We start from the raw sequence: 21,979 nt of genomic DNA on the forward strand, positions 1-21,979 counted from the left end.
TACTCACACATGCACACTCACACACATGCACACATGTTCTCTGCCCCTAGCAGGACCAAGGTGGGAAGGTCTCCTGTGTCTGGCTCCACCCACCATTCTCTGCCTCCTGACCTGGCTCTTCCTCAACTCTCCTCTACCTAGAGGATATCTACTTCCCCCAGGGCTGGATCAAAGGCTGCTTCCTGGGGAAGCCCTCTTTGATCTCTCTCCAAGGCAGCTATGGAGTGTCCACTGCTACAGATTCCCATACCCCAGGACTCAGCAGAGTCCTTAAACCTCCTGACTTGGTAAAACCCAAACGTGGGACCTCAGTGCAAGGGCTCAAGGGCTCCTCTCTATTGTGTGCTTGGAGTTATGATCCCAAGGCAAGAGGCAGATGGAGGGTAGGAGTATATGTCTGAGGTCCTGGGGTCCACACAGCCTCCTTCCACTTACCAGCTGTGGGTCTCAGAATGAGTTCATCGATCGCTCTGACACTCAATGCTTAGCTCCATAAGACAATGCAGAACCTCACAGAATTCATTTTGAGAATCAAATCAGAGTGTGAGTGTGCATGTGTATGAATGTGCATGTGTGTACATGTATGAAGGTGTGTATTGTGTGAGTGTGTGAATGCGAATGTATGAATATGCATATTGTGAGTATGTGAGTGTACCTGCGTGTATGAATGCGCATGTGAGTGTGAGCATGCATGTGTATGGGTGTGCATGTGTGGGAATGTGTGCATGTGTGAGTATGTACATGTGTATATATGAATGTGCATGTAAGTGTGAACATGAGTGTGCAAGTGTGACTGCATGAGTACATATGTAAGTTTGTTTATGAATGTGCATATGAGTTTGAACATGCATGTTATGAGTGTGAGTGTGCATTGTGTGAATGTGCATGTGAGTGTGCATATGTGAGCATGTATATAAGTGTACATGTAATGTGAATGTCCATGTGAATAAGTGTGCACATGTGTGAATGTGCATGTGAGTATGTGTGCATACTCACATACTTACACATGGAGTGGCATATGTAAGTGCTTATTAAACATTATTAATGTGAATTGCTGTTCTGTATCATGAGATACATACTCCCACCCTGGGCTTTGTCATTGTGTAGCCGATACAGCAGCTATGTATGTTTTCCTCCTTGGTTCCCTAAAGGCAGACCATAGATTACATAGTCTTGTGTCCCTTTAAGTTAAATTTACTATCTATCTATTTGTGTGTGTGTGAATGTGTGTGCACATGCGCACACGGGGGCATCCATAGGATCATGCCGCAGCAGGCACATGGAGATCAATGGACAACTGGACGGATCAAGGCCAGATGGACGGATGGGCTGTCACAGTTTGGATGGAAGGATGGATGAGTGGGTAGGTGTCCTGAAGGAAGATGACAGACTGACTGGCAGATGGATAAAAGGGTGGATGGTTGGGTGGACAAACTAATGGGTGTGTAGAGGGTGAAGGTGTCAGATGGACAGACGGATGCTTGGTGGCAGATATGTGTGGATTTTTTTGTGCCGTGCTCAAGCATCAATTCCACATGCCTAGGAGGTGGTTGGTGTAGTAAGTGCTGAGTCCCAAGGAGTGTGGTGGCAGACACCACCCAGAACCTCAGTGAAACTCCCGAGCTGCTATGTGGCTTGAAAGGTCTTCCCAGAGCCCCCACTTCCACTGGTGATGGACAACTGGGTCTCCCGTGATTGGCTGAGAGCATCCTGTCGCCCCCTGCTGGTGGCTATATGAAACAGCGTTACCCAATAGTCAACCTACATCCAGGCCTCCCTTCTGGCAGATGGCCCAGAGTGGGGTAATCGACTTTTCTTACTCATGAGCCCTCTCCAAGGCCACCGTGTGACAGCAGAGATGTAGGTGTGGAAAGCCAGAACGTTTCAACACCTCCCAGGAAAATCTGAGTTCCTAACCATCAGGCCCTCTCAGAAAGCCCTGACCAGGGGAAGTGGCAGCAGTCGATGGAAAGATACGGGCTCTTGCTTTGAGGCTATCTCTGAATTGTCAAAGCAGTGTCCAGAGTGTTTGTGGAGAGACAGGGTCACAAAAGGTAAAGAGCTGTGGTTTGTCCAAGCAAGATGTCACTTACCTGTAATCCCAGCATTTGGGAGGTAAAAGCAGGAAGAACGAGAGTACAGGGATAGCCTCAGCTAGAGAGCAAGTTTGAATCTAGCCTGGGCTACATGGAACCCTCTCTAAAAAAACAAAAACAAAAACAAAAACAAAAAAACAACCCTGTGGTTTTAAATTGCAGTGCTACCCCACTCATCCTGGAAGCCCTCCCTTCCCTCACCTGTAAAATACTAGAGAATAAATGAGATTATATTCTATAGAGGATGCTCAGCCCGGAGCTGGCCACCTGCAAGCCCACAGCCAATGCTGGTCACACGGATGTATTGTTTACTAAGCCTGCTTCCCTCCCTTCCCATCTCCCACTCAGGCAGAGATGATGGCCCGTAGATTTGATTTCTGCCTTAGAACACAAGCTCCCGGGAGGTATGTCTTATCTCAGCATCTCAGCTATAGCTGAAACACAGCTGGTCTCCTTAGGGGAGCCATAGGAATGAATTTGGGCTCAGTGAAGTCTCGAGGTTTTCTTTGGTCTTAGGAAAACCCATGCATCTATGCATGTTTGATAAAAGTTTGTATACAAGGGAGGGGCAAGCAGCTGGGGCCTCTGCCCTGCTAGCAGCTTCTACATACAGATTCAATCAACCATGAGGGGGAAAGCATGGGGCTGGGGACATGGCTCAGTTGGGTGAAGAATTGGCCATGCAAACATGGGGACTTGAATTCAGCAGTGGAAGGGCAGAGGCAGGAGGAAGCACGGAGCTCACTGGTCAGGCAGTGTTGCCAAACTAGCTTCCAGTTTTATTGACAAGACTCTGTCTCAAAACACAATGGGAGTAACTGATGAAGTTACTCAACATTGACCTCTGGCTATAACACACACATGCACACACACAGACAGACACATACATACACACAGAGACACATACATACACACACATACATACATACATACATACACATGTATATATACACATACATACCAGAGACACACACTCATAACACACACAGACAGACAGACACAGAAAGAGACATACATACATATATACATACATGAACACAAACTCATACATACAAACATCTATACACATAAACACATACATACATACCAACTCATACATACATATACACACATACATGCTAGAGAAACACAAATACATACACAGACACATACAGACACACACATATATACCAGAGACACTAATACATACAGACAGACACATACAAACACATACATACCAGACACACACAGACACACACACACACAGGCACCCACTGGATCCATACTGAATGCACATTAAAGTTCTTTTTTGCCATTACTTTTTAAGTACTCCTGAGCACTGAGATTGTATAAGGTGTTCTAGGCCATGTGAGATGTATGGAGACCCACGGGAGGATGTGTGCCCATTCTATACAAACCCCAGACTTCAGCCCAATGATTGAAGCGCCCCAGTTCCAGTGTGGCAGAGAGTGAAGGCGGGGTTCTGCAGTCCTGGAGGCCACACAGCCCAGCTCTCCAAGAGCTTCCAGCCCTCTCGGGGCCTCCGCAAACCCCCTTGAGGTTGCTCAGGACCTCTTTCCATTCTGGGCTTGGGGGGGGGGGCTCATGCCTGTTTCCGCTGTTTTACAGGTGGTAGCCCGGTGGCCTGAAGCTTGACCAGATGGAGTCCTTCCAGCACATGTCCACAGAAGGTGGCATACAGCTTGGCCACCCGTTAGAGATAGAGAAGAGACCAGCATCAGAGCTCTCTCCGTGAGCTAATCAGACTCAACAGCCCAAGGGGCTAAGAAGGAGTTAGAGTGACTTTGCAGTCGCAGGGCTCCCTCCCCCAGTCCTTGTCACCAGAGTTCTTTAGCGACACTCTGGGTGAGGAACAAAATGTGAGGAATGGAGACTGCGTCCTGTAAGTCCCCTTTCTTGACCCCAGGCGGCTCACCTTGACCGTGGGATTCCAGCAACCTTTGTCCTTGTCACCTCTGGACTCAGCTAGGCGCCTGGCTTGATTTCCTGCTACAGTGTCTCTGTGGAGGGACCAGAGAGCACCAAGCCCTTGAGGTTTCATTCCTGAGAAGTCCCGAGAAGCCACACCCTCCACGCCCCTTCCCAGCCATCCACCCAGCCAGCCCTAAGCAAGTCCGGAATGATCCTGCTATGGCCAAGCTCTGGTTCAAGTTCCAGCGGTGTTTCCGGTATTTCCGCAGGAAGCCCGTGCGCTTCTTTACCCTGCTGGCAATCTACCTGACCGCCGGGAGTCTCGTCTTCCTGCACTCGGGCTTCGTGGGCCAGCCCGCGGTGCCCCAGAGCCAGGCCAGCCCCGCAGCGGGGAGCCCGGTAGAAGGAGCGGAGCTGCCTTTCCTGGGTGATTTGCACCTGGGCAGAGGTTTCCGGGACACGGTGGAGGCCTCCAGTATCGCACGCAGGTACGGACCCACATTCAAGGGCAAGGACACCAGCGAGAGAGCCAAGCTAGGTGACTACGGAGGAGCCTGGAGCCGAGCCCTCAAGGGAAGGGTTGTCCGGGAGAAAGAGAAGGAAAAGGAGGAGGAGAAAGGTAAGATCCTGGAGGGATTGAGGGAAAATACAGACACCACTGTAGAAATAACAGCCACAAACTGGTCTCGTTGCTCCAAACACACGTGAATGTAGGGACATTGGACTTGTCATCCATAATCAGTGAGTCACACAGCTACTCCTTAATTGGCAAGTTCCATTTGAACCCCACACTTGCCTTGGTTTAGAATCCTACTGCTTGTTAAACACACAGCAACTCCAGAATCAGGGTTCCAGGGCACCAAACGATTGTCCCAGGATCCGTGGTGAGCACTTGACATGTGCAGAATCAGCGCCCACAGTGCTGAACAGAGCCTGCTACCCTTCCTGGTGTAAAGACAGGAAGGCAGCTGGGCAGGGCAGTGAATACCGACATCCCTGCCCTGGGGAGGCTGAGCTGGGAGGCATCAAAGGCTAGCCTGGGCATTCTTTGAAACTGTTTCAAAGAGAGAAAGAGAAAAAGACACTGGGAGCCCAGGATTAATGGCATCTACTTAGCAAAGCGAAGCTAAGGCCATGCTAAAGAATTCTTGTCCTGGCAGTGATACTCCAGGCACTAACACTGCCCTGGTGAGGGGAGGAGTCAGAAGCTAGCCTGGGCTAAATAAGGAGACAATGTTCCAGGCACTAACACTGCTTTGGGTAAATTTCCATTGCCTTGCATTTTCTCAGTCTTTTATACCCAAAAAGATTCTGATTTCTGGTACATACCACAAGCTAGAACGGGATACAGATGAGCCCATGCCTGTTTAACAGATGTGGATGGCTGGGGGGGGGGGCTATGTGTGAGTAGCTCAATTAATAGAGCATTTCCCTACCATGCATGATCCCCAGGGACTCAGTCCCTAGGCACCTGTAACCCCAGCACTACAGAGGTAGAAACAAGTCTCAGAAGTTCAAGGTCATTCTTAGCTACATAGAAAATTGGAGGTCAGACTAGGCTAGGAGACCCCATCTCACAAACGAGTAAATGGGACTGGACAGATGGTCCAGTAGGTCAGAGATCAGATGCATATTGTTCTTGTAGAGGACTCAGTTCCACTCCCAGCATCCATGTCAGGTGGTATGTACCTACCTGTAACCCCAGCTCCAGAGGGATCTTATGCCTCTGGCACATAGCCACCAACACACATAGAAATAATTTAAAATCAAGAGCCAGATGTGGAAGTGGGGGCTTGAGAGGTAAAGATGCCAGTTCAGGGTTTCACAGCTGTTGTCGATATTACATGGGGTTTAAGTACCATCTATCCAGATGCCTGGCTTTCTCTGAAGGTATCCCCTCTCCACTGGCAGCTACCATGTGACCAACAGGCTAGGGAAACCGGCCATAGCCACGGCTCAGGAGATTACAATGAGAGGATGTGAGGGGAACCTGGTGAGGATGGGGGTGAGAGGATTGGTCCCCCAAGCCTTTGTGTGCTTTTCTTCACCCCTGGAAGGCACAGGATTCACAGAAGGACTCATCCTAGGGACAGGGACAGGGGCTCTTGCCCCAGTCCCAGCCTGAACCTGGCACAGAAGCTGTCTAGAAGACTCTTACCATCCTCTCCTGTGAGAGCCCCGAGCTCACAGAGACAAGAAGACAAAACAGGCTGGGGACCTAGGCCTAGGATTCCAGCCCACCTTAGCCATCTGTGTGACCCGGACAATGGCTTGACCTTCTATACCTCAATTTCCACACCTATCTCACAGTGGCTCCTTTCCATGCAGACCTGAGAGCCCGGTGAGGCATGGATCCGGCAAGGACCTGGCAATGCATATGAGACAGAACTGGCAGTTAGCAATGCTTGGAAGTGCCCCCCACCCTGGGGCTTTCTCAGGGGGGGCAGCCATCTCTTATAAATGAGAGGCTGGTCTGTTAGAGAAATGACTGCTCTTTCCACCTTAGCCCCTCAGATTCCACCTCTGGCCACTCCAAACAACACCCTGTCCTTTAAAGTCCCCAAAGTCCCTGCTAGCTTGATCCTTAAGTTCTCAGATTCCCTCCTGCACTGCAGCCTCTGTCCCTGCTGTGCACAGAGTGAGTTCCTGCTCTCTTTGCCTCAGGAGCTCAGTCCTTCAGCCTATTGATTCTTTCCCCACACATGTCTCTGCACAGCTCCTTTTTTGGAGCCTCTGCCTCCCATAGCCACTTTCCAGAGTGACCTAACCAGTTCCATCTGGTGCATGGGTCACAGCCACACTCCCTGAAGCCATGCACATCACCATTCAAAGGCATTTTGCTCGAACAGCTGGGTCTCTGCATGCTGTGCTCCAGAGGGCAGGGGTATTCCAGTCTTTGCCAACTCAAGTCGTCAGCACCTGGGACAGCGCCAGGTGCTTGCTCTGGCTGCACCCCGCGGATGCCTGAGTGGCAGAGCAGGTAAATGAATGTGTGACTCTCCCTCTACCAGGGTCCTCCCGATTTCTGTTTTGTCCAGCTCCAGTACTCTGATGCTTCCAAGTCCGATCAGAGGCGTGTCACAGGTCACACAGTGGATCGTGTGACTGTGTATCTGTATGATGACATGCCTGTGAGATATGAGAACCAAATGCAGTCAGCTCTCCATAGCTGAGGGCTGATACCCAGGGATTCAGCCCACCACAGATTAAAAAACAACTACTACTACTACTAAGAAAAATGCATTTGTAAGGAACACACGCTGGCTTTTCCCTTGTATTTCCAGAGTTCACACTGTGTTAGGGGCTAAAGTCATTTAGAGAGAACACGAGAGGGAGGAGAGGCCTGAGTTCTGTGCAAATGCTGCACTTCGTTAACATGTTGGGGATGCTGGACCCCACATGTTGGGGGGATGCTGAACCCCACCCCTGTGGGATACTGAGAGACCGTCACATGGCCACTATGGCTGTCAGCAGCTGCTTTGTGCTTGCTGCTGTTCGTTTCCTGTTTGTGGCTTAGAGTGCTCTGCGCACGTGCCTGGCTCACTCTCTGGGTCCAGCTGTCACTTCAGAGCTGCCCTATTATCAGTACCTGTGCTAACCATTGAGCGGCCGCTGTGGGCTGGACCGTGTAGGGTTGATTCATTGCCTTATTTAACTAGCACCGCTCCATGAATTGGAGGCTGTTTTGGTCCATGCTTTACACGGTAAAACAGAATTCAGAGAGCAGTGGCTTGCCCTGGTTAGAGAGATTGCCGGATAAGTGACATTATTGGCTTCCAAAGCATGCGTGCCTTCTTCTCAATGCTCAAAAAGCCCATCAGTTGACCTTATACATGTGTTATGAACTGAAAGAAAAAAAAAAGAACATATGGAAAAGTAGCCCCAAGCTCCGGGCTCTCAGCAGGCAGCCCCAGAGGCAGGCCGTGTCATTAGGAAAATACATCCTGTCTGTTGATGGAGTTATTTGAGGTTCAGGACCTTCGATCAGCACTGCCAAAATCAAAACGCTTTTCTGGCCTGCTGCTGAACCCTGGCTCCCTCCCAGGCTGCCAGTGCCCTGCTAGATGTAGGCATGTGGAACTGAGAACCAGGCACTGCCTGTGAGTGGCTTCATGACTCCATCTAACCAGGATGGAGGGAATGCAGGAGCAAAAACCTAAAGAACACCACCTGATGCTAGCTGCAGGGTGCACATGCGTGTGGAAAGTGTTCACCCCATACACGTGTGTGTGTGTGTGCACACATGCATACATACTTGAACATTCACCTTACCCACAATCATACATATATATTTACAGTCAGGAACATCTACACATGTGCACATATACTATGAACATGCATACACTTAATACATATGTGTATATATTGTGTATGTAAAATATATATGCACACATCTCCATTCTCATTTGTTTCTCTGTTCCATCCATGGGTGCCACACACTCTGTCCAGTGTCCTCCTTTCATTTGGTCACCTGGTCATCTTCTTACAGTGCCATCAGCCCTGTTGGTTTGGGGCTACCTTCCTCTTGTTGACCGCATTGCCTCCTGAGTATCTGTCACAAGGCCATAGTCTGAAGCGTTGGACAGGGGCTGTGCATAAGACAGGACTCACCTCAAATAACCTAGGGAAGAACTTTTATCTCACTTGTTGGAGAGAGTAATGATGTCTCCAGGAGCCCAGCTCTGTGCCTAGGGGCTACAAACCCAGACCTGGCTAATGTTGGCACAGGGGGATACCCCAGAATCCTTCTCACAACAGCACAGAGAAAAACATGCAAGCCTGCTTGTGCTCAGCCACCCTCTTAGCAAATGGCCTCTGTCAGGGAGAAGGAACTTCCATGGAAAGATAATGGGGGGCGTGGGGGGGCAGAAGGAAAAGTAAGAAAAGAGAAGAATTCAGTATAGGAGAAGAGGTCCTCACGTGCTGGATTCTGGGCTGGAGATAAAGCCATAGCTATTTCAGTGACCCCTGGGGTCCTGGCTGGATTGTATGAACTCAACCATAAATTTCGCCATTGTGTGGCCTGTGACTAGGTCCCTGTCTTACATACCTGAGCTGACCTGCCTCTAAGAAGTTCTGCCTGGGAAGGAGGCCGGGAAGGGCCCAGTGATTGGCAGTCACAAGGCTAAGCTCAAACTTGGCAATGCTGTGACATTCCAAGGATAGGAGCCAGATAGGCTGGCAGGGAGGAGCCACCAGGTCCTGCCTTGACGTTGACTCCACTGGGCAATGAATGGTATGTGACATGCCAATGTTCAGTGTCTCCAGAGGACCTTGTGTCTCCCTTCCTTTGACAGATGAGGGAGTGTTCCTTGAGCAGATGTGTATACAAGCTGTGTGGTACATCTCAGTTTAATACTAGCTTGGGGAGCACCAGATGGAGTCACACAGCATTCAGTAGTTCAGATAGACCTCTGGGTTCTCAAAGCTCTGGGTGCCATCCCCCCCCCCAAACCCCCACCATGCACCACACCTTACAAACTGAAAAAGGAGCCTCTGCCATAGTGAGTGTATCATTTCAAACTAAAAGTCCAGGTTTGTGGGAAAGAGACCTGTGCTCCAATCCTGATCGTTGCCATGGGAGCACTTTCTCTGGTCCCCCATCCTGGTGTCTGAGCAGAATGGAGAAACCCCCAAGGTTCTGTCTGCCTCAAAAGCAGAAGCTTTGGAGGAGATGGAGCTGGGCTTGGGTTTGGTCTGAGACCCTCCTTGTGGGTGGATTCAGCAATTCCATGGGCCGTAGTAACTGTGTATGTGTCTGGCCCTGGGTTTTACCCAAGGGGGAAAAAAACAAAAAAATCAAAAACAAAAACAAAGACTCAGATTCTCAGTCCTTTAGCAAAGGCCAGAAATGTAGGGTGTGGGTGGCCCTGCCCTGTGCCCTGCAGTGCCCTAGCAGATCAGATTCTGTCTGAGGCAAGAGGTATTTAGGATGTTCAGCAAGAACAAAGGCCAGCAGGACCCTTCAGTGCTGTCACCAGTGACAGGCTCGTGTGGGGCTGGGGCAGCAAAGCTCCCTTTGAAGCCAGACTGTTAGTCTGAGGAGCCATCATGGCTATTGTGTGAAGGAAGTCCAAGCTGTCAGGATGAAGACTGGTGTCCAGCAGAGTGGACAACTGCCATGCGTAGTAGGGGAACATCCTCCTGCAAGCCCTGCTCCCTAGGAAAGGACAGGGAAAGGATCTCTTCTCATTTAACCTGGGCAGCCCCCTAGGCAAAGGAAGTGTCACCTGTCATTGAGGTTTTCCTGGTCATTCCCTGGGAAGGCCATTTGATCCCAGAGCCTGGCTGGATCCTTCTCTTCCAAGGGAAGGGCAGAAAGAGCCAGTGTGGGTCCCATAGACCTGCATTCAGATCTTTGTTCAGCTTTTAGCTCCGGGCCTCCCCTCGCTAGACCCCTCTAAGGGCAGGACAATGCCAGATCGTTCCAGTGTATGGGCAGGCATATCCCAAACATGCAGAAGAGGGATCTGGAGCCAGGATGTGAGTGTGTCCAATTCTGGCTTTGCTTATACAAGCTGTGTTACCCTGAACAGATGGTAACCTCTCTGGACCACAGAGTCTTGGTGAAGATTCTGTAAGTGATGCGTATGAAGCACTTACCATAACTCGCATCCAGATGCTGGGAAAACATTAAGAAAAAAAAAGAGATTTTGCAGACAGTAAGGTGCTGTCTCTGTGTACAAGTTCCTGCTAGACACAAAGGGAAATGTTCGCAGTGTCAACAACCACGATTGGGTTTTGTTTTGTTTTTTATTTTTGGGGTTTTGTTTTGTTTTGTTGTTTGTTTGTTTGAGACAGCATTTCTCTGTGTAGTTTGTTTGTTTGTTTGAGACAGCATTTCTCTGTGTAGCCCCGGCTGTCCTGGAACTCACTCTGTAGACTAGGCTGGCCTCGAACTCAGAAATTCACCTGCCTCTTCCTCCCAAGTGCTGGGATTAAAGGCGTGCGCCACCACTGCCTGGCAACTGCACGGTCCTTAGATATCGTTTGAAGTGCTTCTTGGATGGAAGCATCCTCCAGAGTCCTAGAGAGACAAACTGAAAAGTGTTTAGCCCAGCTCCATGAATGGCCAGTGTCTTATTCTGCCATTCAGACTCCTGTACCTAGCACACACAGGACAGTATAATAGAGCATTCATGTGACATTCCACTCTGGCCATTGATTGGTGGCTTCATTTACACTGTAAGTGAACCCATCTAAGCCCCATAGACCAGAGCTGGGGAGTGACCATGGGAAGTGAGGCTGGAACCTTGAACTATCCAGGTGTGGTGAGACCCTTGAGGCAGGCCTTAAAGGAGTGGAAGGTTCCAGACCTTCCACAGCCACTAAAACATGCCTTATCCTGGGTGAAGTAGGGCTCCCTCTGGGCTACAGGTGTGGCCCCAGTGTTCAGTGTCACCAGGAGACCCTGAATGTGGCTGTGGTCCAGGGAAAGGAACCCCTCCTGTGCCCTACTGTCTTCAGAGTCTGTAGCCTCACCCCACTAGTTCCCACTGCCCATATTGGCCAAGACCCAGAAGTTTCCATCTCTTGGATATCAGGTGCTACACACTTGGCAAAGCCACACAGACAGGGAGGGCCCCCTGGGCCACCTCCTGCAGCCCTCTGGCTTCATCCTCAAGTATACCTGACTCTTCCTCTTTCCCCACAGCCAAGTACATCGGCTGCTACCTGGACAACACCCAGAGCCGGGCCCTGCGAGGTGTGTCCTTTTTCGACTACAAAAAGATGACAGTCTTCCGTTGCCAGGACAACTGTGCTGAACGGTAGTGCCCCGTGCCCCAATGCTGCCACCATATCCCCAGACATGTCCCTTCCAACCCTTTCTACCAAGTGTTCCTTCAATAGTGTTGTTTGCCTTGGCTTGTCAGAGGGTCAACGGGGGAATGTAGAAAGAAAGGATTGCAAGAATGATTGACTAGTGTGTATGCACATGTGTACATGTAAGTATGTGTGTCTGCAAATGTGTACACTAGTATGTGTGTGGACATAAGCATGTCTGTACACACATACAAGTGTGTATATACATGTGTGTATGTGTGTCTGCATATGTGTGCACATGCATGTGTGTGTATATGTTTGTATACATATATCTGCATATATGTGCACATGCATGTGTGTGTACACAAGCTTATGCGTACACACATATATAAATGTATATATGTGCTTGTGTACATGTGTGTCTACATTATGTGCACATACATGTGTGTGTGCACAAAAGATGCATGCGATGGGAGTATGACCGTACAACCGTATGAAGCGTGCTGAGGAGCAGGCTTGTAAGGTATGGTGTGCATGGTCAGCTGGTTACATGGGTGAGCTTAGTCTGGACAACTGACTGTCTCTGAGATGTGGTGTTTGTGTGATCACATGTCTTGGCATCCTCTTGCCTTGAGCTGTAGAGTCATTGGAATTGCAGGCCTGTGTCATCGTGCCTGGTTTTAAACTCCACCTCTTAAAGAACACAGTTACAAACACCCTGTGGGCTCCCAGCTCTCCCAAGCCAGGAGATGTCAGCTGGCATACAAGTCCCTTCCCTGTCTGGAAGCTACTAAGCCCTCTCTAGAACAGTGTTCCTCTTCCTCATCCTTCATCCCTTCTGGCTCTGACATACAGGCTGTCTCCAGTGTCAGAACTGATAGCATGCTTTCCTTGAGAAACACCGCTTCTGTCAGTGGGTTCCATTGTAGGAGAGGGTCCCAAGGGATGTCTGGGGACAGGGACATGGAGCAGGTCCTGCAAATGAGGTTCCAAAATGCTCAGTCATGTCAGCTGCTCTTGCTTCATCTTCTGGGAGGAACAGGTGGATGGGGCAGAGCTAATGCCACCAAGTCACTAGGGCATATGCAGCCATAAATCTGGGTGGCTCTCCCATCTACCCAGCACCACATCAGAATCCAGGTGACAGCGGTTGCCACCTGTCAAGGGTTTCCTCTGTCAAGGGACGTTCTGGCAGGCTGCTCTCTAAAGAGCCCTCATGGCTCTAGGAGCACGGTGAGCAGGAGGCTGGCAGGGCTCCCCATTCCCCAAATTCTCAGCCAGAACCTCCTTCCATGTGTTTAGACCGGTGTCCACCGAGTGACCTTTTTAGGAAAAGATTCCACAGCTAGGAAAAAATAGCTCGTCCTTACAGCCTCTGGAATTTTGTTTTGCTTTGTTTGGAGGAAGAATTTTTCTTCTTGGCTGGGTGTGTGAGATTGGTTTTGTAGCCTGCCAAAAGAACCCAAGTGCCTTGGCTCCTCCCCCTTCTCCAGTGCTTCCCAAGGGACCTGGCAATGAGGTAATAGGTTCCTGGAAGGTGAAGGTTGGGTTCTTCAGAGGTGAAAGAGGAGGGGGAGGGGCAGGGTGGTGGTTGTGTGGGTGTGTGCTCAGGATCTGGTATGTATGTGTGTGTGTGTGTATGGCTGTGTATGCGTGTAGCTGTATGTGTGTGTGTGTATGTGTGTGTATGAATGAATTGTATGAGTGAATGTGTATATGTGTGTATGTGTGTATATGAGTGTGAATGTATGAGTATGTGTGTGAATGTGTGTGGCTGTGTGTGCATTGTGTGTAGCTGTATAGGTGTGTATATTTGCATAGCTATATGTGTGTAAGAGTGGCTGTGTGTATGTGCATGCATAGCTGTATGGTTGTGTTATGTGCATAGCTGTATGTATGTGTGTGGCTGTGTATGTGTATTGCATAGCTGTATGTGTGTGTGTGTGCATAGCTGTATGTGTGTGTGTGCGTGCATAGCTGTATGGTTGTATATGTGTGCATAGCTGTGTGTATGTGTGTGTTTGTGTGTGTGTGTGCATGCGAATAGCTGTATGGGTATATGTGTGTATGTATGAATATCTGAATGTGTGAGTATGTGTGCGAATGTATTCACATGTGTGTGTAAGTGGATATCTGTATATGAGAGTATGAATGCGTATCTATGAATGTATGAGTGTGTGTGTGTGTGTTACATGTGAATGTGAGTGTCAATATGGACATGAAGGATATAACACATCAGGCAGTGATGAGGGCTGTCGGGTGTCCCCAGGATGCTCTCCATGTCCCCAGGGGTCTCTGACTCCCCACCATCTGTGACCCCCAGCTGGGTGACCTGCCTTATGGAGTAGGCATGACCCCTGTCCTTCCTCCATCCCTGCCCTCCACCCTTTGTCCCCATTCTGAATCTCCATTGCTCTCAATCCTTGGTCTCTATGCCTCCTGGAGTCTCCTGTCCCCTGGGGTCTCCCTGGTGCTGTTGCCCTGCCTGACATCAGCTTCCCCCCACCCCCAGGGGTTATCTGTATGCTGGGCTGGAGTTTGGCGCTGAGTGCTACTGTGGCCACAAAATCCAGGCAGCCAACGTGAGCGAATCAGACTGTGACATGGAATGCAAAGGAGAGCGGGGCAGTGTGTGTGGCGGCATCAACCGTCTCTCAGTCTACCGGCTGCAGCTGGCTCAGGAGTCTGCCCGAAGGTGTACGTGAGTCCACCTCGCCCCTCTGCTGTTTGGCTCTCCACTGCCCAGCCTGAGGGTCTGATAGTCTCGCCCTCAGTATCTGCCCTGTGCCTTCTGTGAAGTCCATCACTCCAAGGCCACACAGTAGGCTTTGCCTCCCTCATCAGCAACCACTACATTCCCTCAACCTTCCAATGTCCCTGCTCTCCTCTGCCCCACTGAGTCTGGACCTGATCTTGGCCTGTCTCTTTCTGAGACAAGATTGTCTGCACTACCTAGGGCAAGGTACTAACCAAGACCATAAGAGCGTGAAGCCCTTGTTCCTTTCTGAGCTCATGATTTGGGCTAGCTCACGTCATCTTCATGGTGACCCCTGAAATAAGCAGGAGGAGAGCTAGGCCTCGTGGCACAGGCCTGTCATTCCTGCTACTGGGGAGGCTGGTGGGGGATGCTTCCAAGTGAAGGACAGCCTGGGCTACATAGTGAGAACCAGTCTCAAAACAAGTTTAAGGGCTTGGGAGGGTGCTGGGAATGTAGCTCAGTGGTAGAGTACTTGTTTGTCATGCACAAGGTCCCTGGGTCAGTCTCCAGAACCACAATATAAGAAAGGGAGGGAGGGAGGGGGAAGGGAAGGGAAGGGAAGGGAAGGGAAGGGAAGGGAAGGGAAGGGAAGGGAAGGGAAGGGAAGGGAAGGGAAGGGAAGGGAAGGAAAAAGGGAAGGAAAAAGGGAAGGAAAAGGGAAGGAAAAAGGGAAGGAAAAAGGGAAGGAAAAAGGAAGGAAAAAGGGAAGGAAAAAGGGAAGGAAAAGGGAAGGAAAAAGGGAAGGAAAAAGGGAGGGAGGGAGGGAGGGAGGGAGGGAGGGAGGGAGGGAGGGAGGAAGGAAAAGAAAGAAAGAAAGAAAGAAAGAAAGAAAGAAAGAAAGAAAGAAAGAAAGAAAGAAAGAAAGAGGAGGGAGGTGAAGGAGGAGGGAGAAAGGGAAAGAAGGAAGGGGGGAGGGAAGGAAGCACAAGCTACTACTTTTCGACACCCCCACCTGAGGTGAGAAACCTGACTTAGCCACAAAGCCCATGAGCAGTGAAGGACCTTCTCCAGTTCAGACTTCCGTGTTCTGCTCTTTCTGGGGAAACTCTGCAGTTTGCAAACCATGAAGAGGATGTGTAGGGAGAGGCAGGAGACATCTCTTCTGTATTCATCATCCCATTACCCTTCCCAAAGCCTCGGCCTCCAGAGTAGCTGGAATGACAGGCCTGAGATAGGAGGCATAGCTGGGTTCTACACTCCTAAGGTGTCCAGAGGCCATCCAGGCAGTCACTCCATATCTCCCACCCTCTGTACAGCGAGACAAGAACACACAGGCGCGTTTGGCTGCGGCTCCACACCTGCCTGTAGGGGTGGGGCATCTTCTCGGTGGGTGTCTCTAGCACAGTGCATGGCTTGAGATCCTGGACCTTGGTAGTAGCATCGTGTAAGCTTTGCCCTGCAGCGAACAGGGTTGAGCATGTCACTGATTTGCAAATGTGCCGGTTGTACCTCAGGTCAGGTCTGAAGGTCCAGCTGGCAAAGCGCAGAGGTGGGAAACCTCAGCTGGAGAAAGCCACCAGCTGGAGAAAGCCAGCGCCCCGGGGCTTGGTTCTGACCATCGGTGCTGCTACTCAGTCCTAACAAAATGGCAGATTGCCCATCCTTATGATTGACCTCATTTGTATTGCTATTCACGTGCTGATAGTGCTGGCACTTTGGCCACCAGAAGAGACAGCCTCAAGCGTTGCAGGCACTGATGGGACACGGCTGCTGACTGTGGATGCGGCCGGGATGGTGGGAGAGATTTGGGGATTGTCTTAGCTAGCCGGATCATCTGAGAGGCACCCGCTTCTGATTCTTGGGTGGTGCACTTAAATCAAAGGCTTCTCCACTGGATGCAGTTGTGCGACACACACTGATAGTGGAATCTCCTGTGTGAGGTGGTCGTTATACAAATAGGGAGGACTGAGTGGCAGGGATGCATTCTCCCACTCAGTCTGTGTATCTCTGTGGTAGTAAAGGTCCTCTGGGTGGAGCAACATCCTGTCCAAGAAAAGCTTAAGTTGTGCTATATGCAGAAGGAGATGGGGCTCTCTACTGAGGAACTGTGCACCCTCTAGATCAGTGGTTCTCGACCTTCCTAATGCTGTGATCCTTTAACACAGTTCTTCCTGTTATGGTGACCCCCCCCCCAACACCATAAAATTATTTTCATTACTATGATATAACTGTAATTTTGCTGCTGTTATGAGTCATAATGGAAATGTCTGATACGCAGGATATCTGATATGTGACCACCTTGGGGGAGGGTCATAACCCACAGGTTGAGAACCACTGCTCTAAGGCTCCCAGAGATGTTCCCAGTGTGGTGTGCAAGTCGTGAAGCCTTCCACTGGAGAACTAAAGGAAAGCCAAGATTTATTGTGAACCTCAAGGCTGCTTCCCCTGAGCCTAGAATGGAGGTAGTGTGGGTAAGAAAGGAGAGGGTTGACCAGATGTCCAGCCAAGATGCCTGCTGGGCTGCTCCCAGTCAGCAGTGCAGTGTGTGGAGATTCTGAAGCAGGGCACTGTGTGCTCTCATGCAGACTCGATGCAGGAGGTGTGGCCACCCTTCACAGGAGGCTACAGTCCTGGGGTAACAGTTGGATGCCAGCTGGGTTGATTCAGCATTGGGGGAGAACCAAGAGGACACTTGAGTGGAATTCTCTTCTCTGGAGGGTTGATGTGAGCAAGCGACCATCATTCATCCAGAAGCAACTTCCAGATTCAGCAAATGCCTTGTTGGAAGCAGCTTCCTCGTGTCTCCATTATAAACTTGAGGAAATGGAGGTGCAGAGAGCAGAAGTAGCTCGGTGGAACACCCTGGGAGACACCGCAGAAGAGAGCGCATCTGGTGGGGCTCCTCAAACGATAGGTAAAGCTCTGCCTGGTAGAGAAGGGAAGGACACCCAGTCTTGAGACCTCCTTCTACTACCAAGGAACCCAGGAAAATCTAACCAAGAGGAGCTGGACATAGAAAAGTCTGTAGGCAGATCAGACGTGGTGACGGGCACAGCTTCCTGGTGCCTTCTGGGAACTGAAGGTGGCTGGAAACAGGTTTTTGACACCCAGTTGGAACAGCTCCACTTCTGCAAGGACTCAGCTTCAGACTGACTCCTCCTTCCCCTGACCCCTAACCCCTGACCCCCTTTCCTGTCTCCTGGCTCTAAGATTTATTTCATCTCTGCTGCCTTTGTCCTGACTCCAAAGCACCCTTGACTCCCATACCTGGGATCTGCATTAGCCATAAACAACTCAGAGAGGTGTCATCTAAGTTGCTGGCTCTTGGCAAACATAGATGACCTGAACACCCTTTCCAGGAAATGAAGAGGATAGAAACAAGACTCCATTTGCAGAGTTCCTTGAGAACTCACAGAGAACACTTCCAATCAGAAGGTCCTATGGGGGCATTTATTTCCTGAGCACCACCCTGGTGAGCCCTTGAGGAGGTCACTAGTTCCTGCAGTAATGAAGACATTCAGAGGTAGGCTGGGCCAATCTCTGCAGGTGCCCTGCCTTCCTGCCTTGACACAGACTCCAGAGCACACAGATTCGCTCTTGGTACATACAAAAGAAGCAAGAAATGGACTGTCTTCTTGGAGAGATTACATTTGTCACAACATTTTGCTAAATGTCCCGTTGAGTTTAGCTTTCTTCCCCCAGGGACAGACTGCTGGTGGTGGAGAACATCGCGATTTTATAGGTCACAGGAGAGTGTGTCTGCATGAGGATGCTTGCAGGATTTGGGTTGGAGAAGATCCAGAGAGCTAGCTGTACCTTCTGAGAGAGATTACCCCCACTCCCCAACCCCCACCCCCTTGGGTGGCTGTCCATGGTGCTGATTGCCCTCTGGTGCAAATCAAATTCCATGCCAGCCACCGAGTGATCCCTGGGCCATCTCCCGTCCCTCAGCTCCTTCCTCTCTCCCCTTCTTAGGGCTCCTTCTTCATCCTCTCCCTGGTAGCTTCTCTGACCTTTGCCCTCTCTTCTACCTCAATAAGGCATTATAAAATTCACAGCAAAACTGAAGATCCCAATACCCAGTGAATACATCCCAGTCTGGGTAGTGAATTCTGCCCATGACTGTTTTTGTTTTTGTATTTTTTAAAGATTTATTTATTTATTATATGTAAGTACACTGTAGCTATCTTCAGACAATCTAGAAGGCAGTGTCAGATCTCATTACAGATGGTTGTGAGCCACCACATGGTTGCTGGGATTTGAATTCAGGACCTTTAGAAGAGCAGTCAGTGTTCTTAACCACTGAGCCATCTCTCCAGCCTGCTGTCCATGACTGTTAGCGCTGGAGATCCCCATCTCTGAGAGTTGGAAGGAAGATTCTGTACCTTTTGTGCTTTTTGCTTATTGGTACTTCCTTCCACACCTACCTCTGGCTTGTCCAGGAAACTCGTGACTCTTTTGAAGGAGCTGACAAAAGCTAACATATGGCACCAATGAATCTCACAGTCCTGGGACACGGGACCAATTGTAACAGGTGGACTCAGCTTGCACTTCCCCACAAAATTCATGACACAGGGGGTGGTGTGGATTTTTCCACCCCGATTTTTATTCCTTTGCTACAGTGGCCAAGCTGCAGGTCCATTCTGAGTCTCTGATCATTGTCTGTAAATTGGGGACAACTCCAAACATCACTGAGGCCACCAAGCAAGTGACAGCACTAGCAGGGTGCACGGTGCTCCTGATGGAGTCTCTTAAGTTTGCTCTGAGAACTACCCAGTTCAAGTTACTTGGATTTCCAACATCCATGGGACCATCTGATGATGTCTAAAAATAGCTACCTTGAATCCCGCCCCCACCCCCGGTCAGGGAGGCTCTTTGTGTAATCCAGTGTGTCTCTGACTGTAGGTAGCTTATTGGCTGAGAACAGCTTCCAGCTAGCGGTATCTAGCTTCCCCTTGCCAGCATCTTCAGTGCAGTGGAACTTGGCCTAATTACCCAGGGGGTGATGTCCTCTTTTAGACCAACGAGGACTCCTCCGTGTCTGCCTCTGAGCCGATTCCCGGTGATATTTACAGAACAATGTAGTGACGGGGCTTCCGACTCTTGCAGCTGACCCCAGCAACGAGTGTCAGTGCACCATTGCTCTGTTCAAGTCTTTCCGTAAAGAAAGTTCAAGCTACTGGGTCATGCACGCCCCTGCTAGACTGCCAGTCAGAGCTGACATTGTCAAAATGTGGGGCATGGGCTACGGCAAACGTCCCAGTATCCTGCTGCGGTGCCGGAGAGGAATTCTGGGAAATAAGCGTGGCTGGCATGGGGTCTCCGGAGCCCCACCTTAGAACTGGGCGAGGCTCATGTGGAGAAGCTGAGGAAGGAAAAGCAAGGAGACCAGAGGAGCCCTGTTCTCTGGGACCTGGAAATGGAGTCCTTCCACGTCATGGGCTCTCTGTAAATTGGGGTGCTGATGACCTCACGGGCTGTGATGAAGGAGAATGAAGTACGCCCGACATGATGATGCACACGCAAGCTGCCGTCACGGCCACCATTGGAACATGATGGGAACTGTCACAATCTGCGACCAGCGAAAGGCTGGGGCCCTGACCTTTGTAAGACATTCTCCCCTAAGAATTCTTCTTACACTGTTTCCCCAGAGCTGATGCCACAGAGCCTCTGCCGGGAAATGGAGTAGCAGCACTGGAAGCAACCAGTGGCCAGTCCTTCATTGAGCTAGCCACTCGTGAAGGCTTCCCCTGCGCCCTCTGGAACTCTCTGCAATGTGGCACTACTCAGGCTTCAGAGGTGACCCGCCCAAGGGACAGAAGGCTGGAGTGTTTATTCTACCTCTGTTGGGCTGAGGGTGGCTCCTGAGGAGGTCGCCTTCTCAACACTAAGACATAGTGTCTGGTCACCCTCATCCGTCCTGGGATGGGCTGCATATTAAAAGGGACACTGACAGTAGCTGTTGCCTAGTACTAAGCCTCCAGGTGCACATGTGAAGGAGTAGGAGACCCCATTCACAGATGGGAAGACTGAGGCTTAGTGAAAACTGAAGATCACCATCTAAATCTGCAAGCATCCGCAGAGATTTTTTTTTTCCCCAACAAGAAAAACACCATCCTAGTACTGTGGAAATCCAGATATTTTTATGTCACAGGGAGGCCAAGGGAGCTAGGGGTCACCTCACTTTTATTTTCTAGTGTAAGAGATACTAGGCAGTCACATGACCTGTAGCAAAGATGGGGGAAGGAGGGCAGTAGGAAGACCCAAGATCTCAGCCACCATCAGCATGTTCAGTGTCTAGCTGACTAAGCTGAAAAGGACAGCCACTTAAAGAGAGAGATGGCCTCTGCCGGGCTCCTGAGAGTTGGCTGGACTCTCTCCTTGCTGGCTTAGAAGGCTCGCATATCTTCACTAGCTGTGAGGAGCTCTGCTCCGAGCAGGAAGATCCTGTGTCCTGGTGACTGGCTGCTCTGAGACCCAACTCTTAGCCTGCTACTCCCTGCACCTGCTCCCCAGATGCTCCTTGAGGCTCTGCAGACCCCCACTTGTCTGAAATCAGGGCTCCCTGTTCAGCCCTCCACCCAGTCACCGGCAGATGCCAAACATCAAAGAAGCTTCCCCTCCCTCGCCCTCCCTGCCCTTTGCAGGCTGGACTCCTGATGTCCAGGCTGGGACTCTCTCCCTTGTTCTCAGTCTCAGCGCATAGGTGAGGAGGCAGTCCCACCACAGCTCACGGCTTCTTCACATGGCTCCCAATACAAACATAAGAACACAGGGGCCTCCAGCCCCTCCCCTACCAAATAGGACCAAAGACAAGGAGATCTGAGATATCATATGCCCCAGCGTGATGTAACAACCATCCTGCAAGCCAAATACAGTGCCTTTGCTGTGGGCCGGGGCCGGTGTAAACAGCTCAGAGACCTGAAACTCACATACATTATTCACAAACAACCCACCCCCACCCCCACCCCCACCCCCGGCATGGAAGTATCTCTCCATCCTTTTCCAGCCCATGAACCTAAGCAGGTGTGTCTGTGCATGCACAGGAACACAGATCTGTGCTGCAACACTCCCGGATCCGCAAAGCTGGGGAGGCCTGTGCCCTCCAAACCCCCCTTTACTTTTCTGAGGTCAGTTTGTTTCTGGGAACAGCTGGGACAGAGTGCGGCATCACTGCCAAGAGCAGGTTCTTAGTTTACCGTACAACTTCCTCAACAAGTTTGCCTCTTGTGGGCTTTGGGGGCTTGCTTTGTTCTATAGTCCAGGCTGGCCTCGCATTCACTATACAGCCAAAGATGACCTTGAACTTCTGATCTTGCTGCCTCCACCTCCCAAGTACTGGGCTGCAGTCTTCGGTCCCCATGCCTGGTTTATTCTGTGCTGGTGATGGAACCAGGTTTCGTGCATGCTAGGCAAACTCCCTACCAACCAAGCCACATCATTAGACCTCTTACAGAGAGTTTTTAATGAAGTGGAACATGCTGGCATCTCTATGGTGCTCATCATGGTG

At 50.4% G+C, this 21,979-nt stretch overlaps 1 protein-coding gene across 5 annotated transcripts in view; it reads left to right on the forward strand.

Annotated features, from left to right (window-relative positions):
• Positions 1-21,979, forward strand: part of Wscd2 (WSC domain sialate O sulfotransferase 2) — an 88,479-nt gene that overhangs the window by 44,883 nt on the left and 21,617 nt on the right. For 4 of the 5 annotated variants that reach the window (XM_021163700.3, XM_029478113.2, XM_029478112.2 and 1 more), the window contains exons 2-4: positions 3,705-4,626; positions 11,662-11,776; positions 14,284-14,468. In XM_021163700.3, the coding sequence (XP_021019359.1) occupies positions 4,227-4,626; positions 11,662-11,776; positions 14,284-14,468 (700 nt within the window). In that variant the 5' untranslated portion in view covers positions 3,705-4,226. Of the gene's footprint in view, positions 1-1,781; positions 1,803-3,704; positions 4,627-11,661; positions 11,777-14,283; positions 14,469-21,979 lie in introns of those variants that run through there. The other variant, XM_085837034.1, reaches the window with a different exon arrangement.

The sequence above is a fragment of the Mus caroli genome, unplaced genomic scaffold, assembly GCF_978045245.1.
Source record: "Mus caroli unplaced genomic scaffold, Mus_caroli_1 scaffold_4, whole genome shotgun sequence".
NCBI lineage: Eukaryota > Metazoa > Chordata > Mammalia > Rodentia > Muridae > Mus > Mus caroli.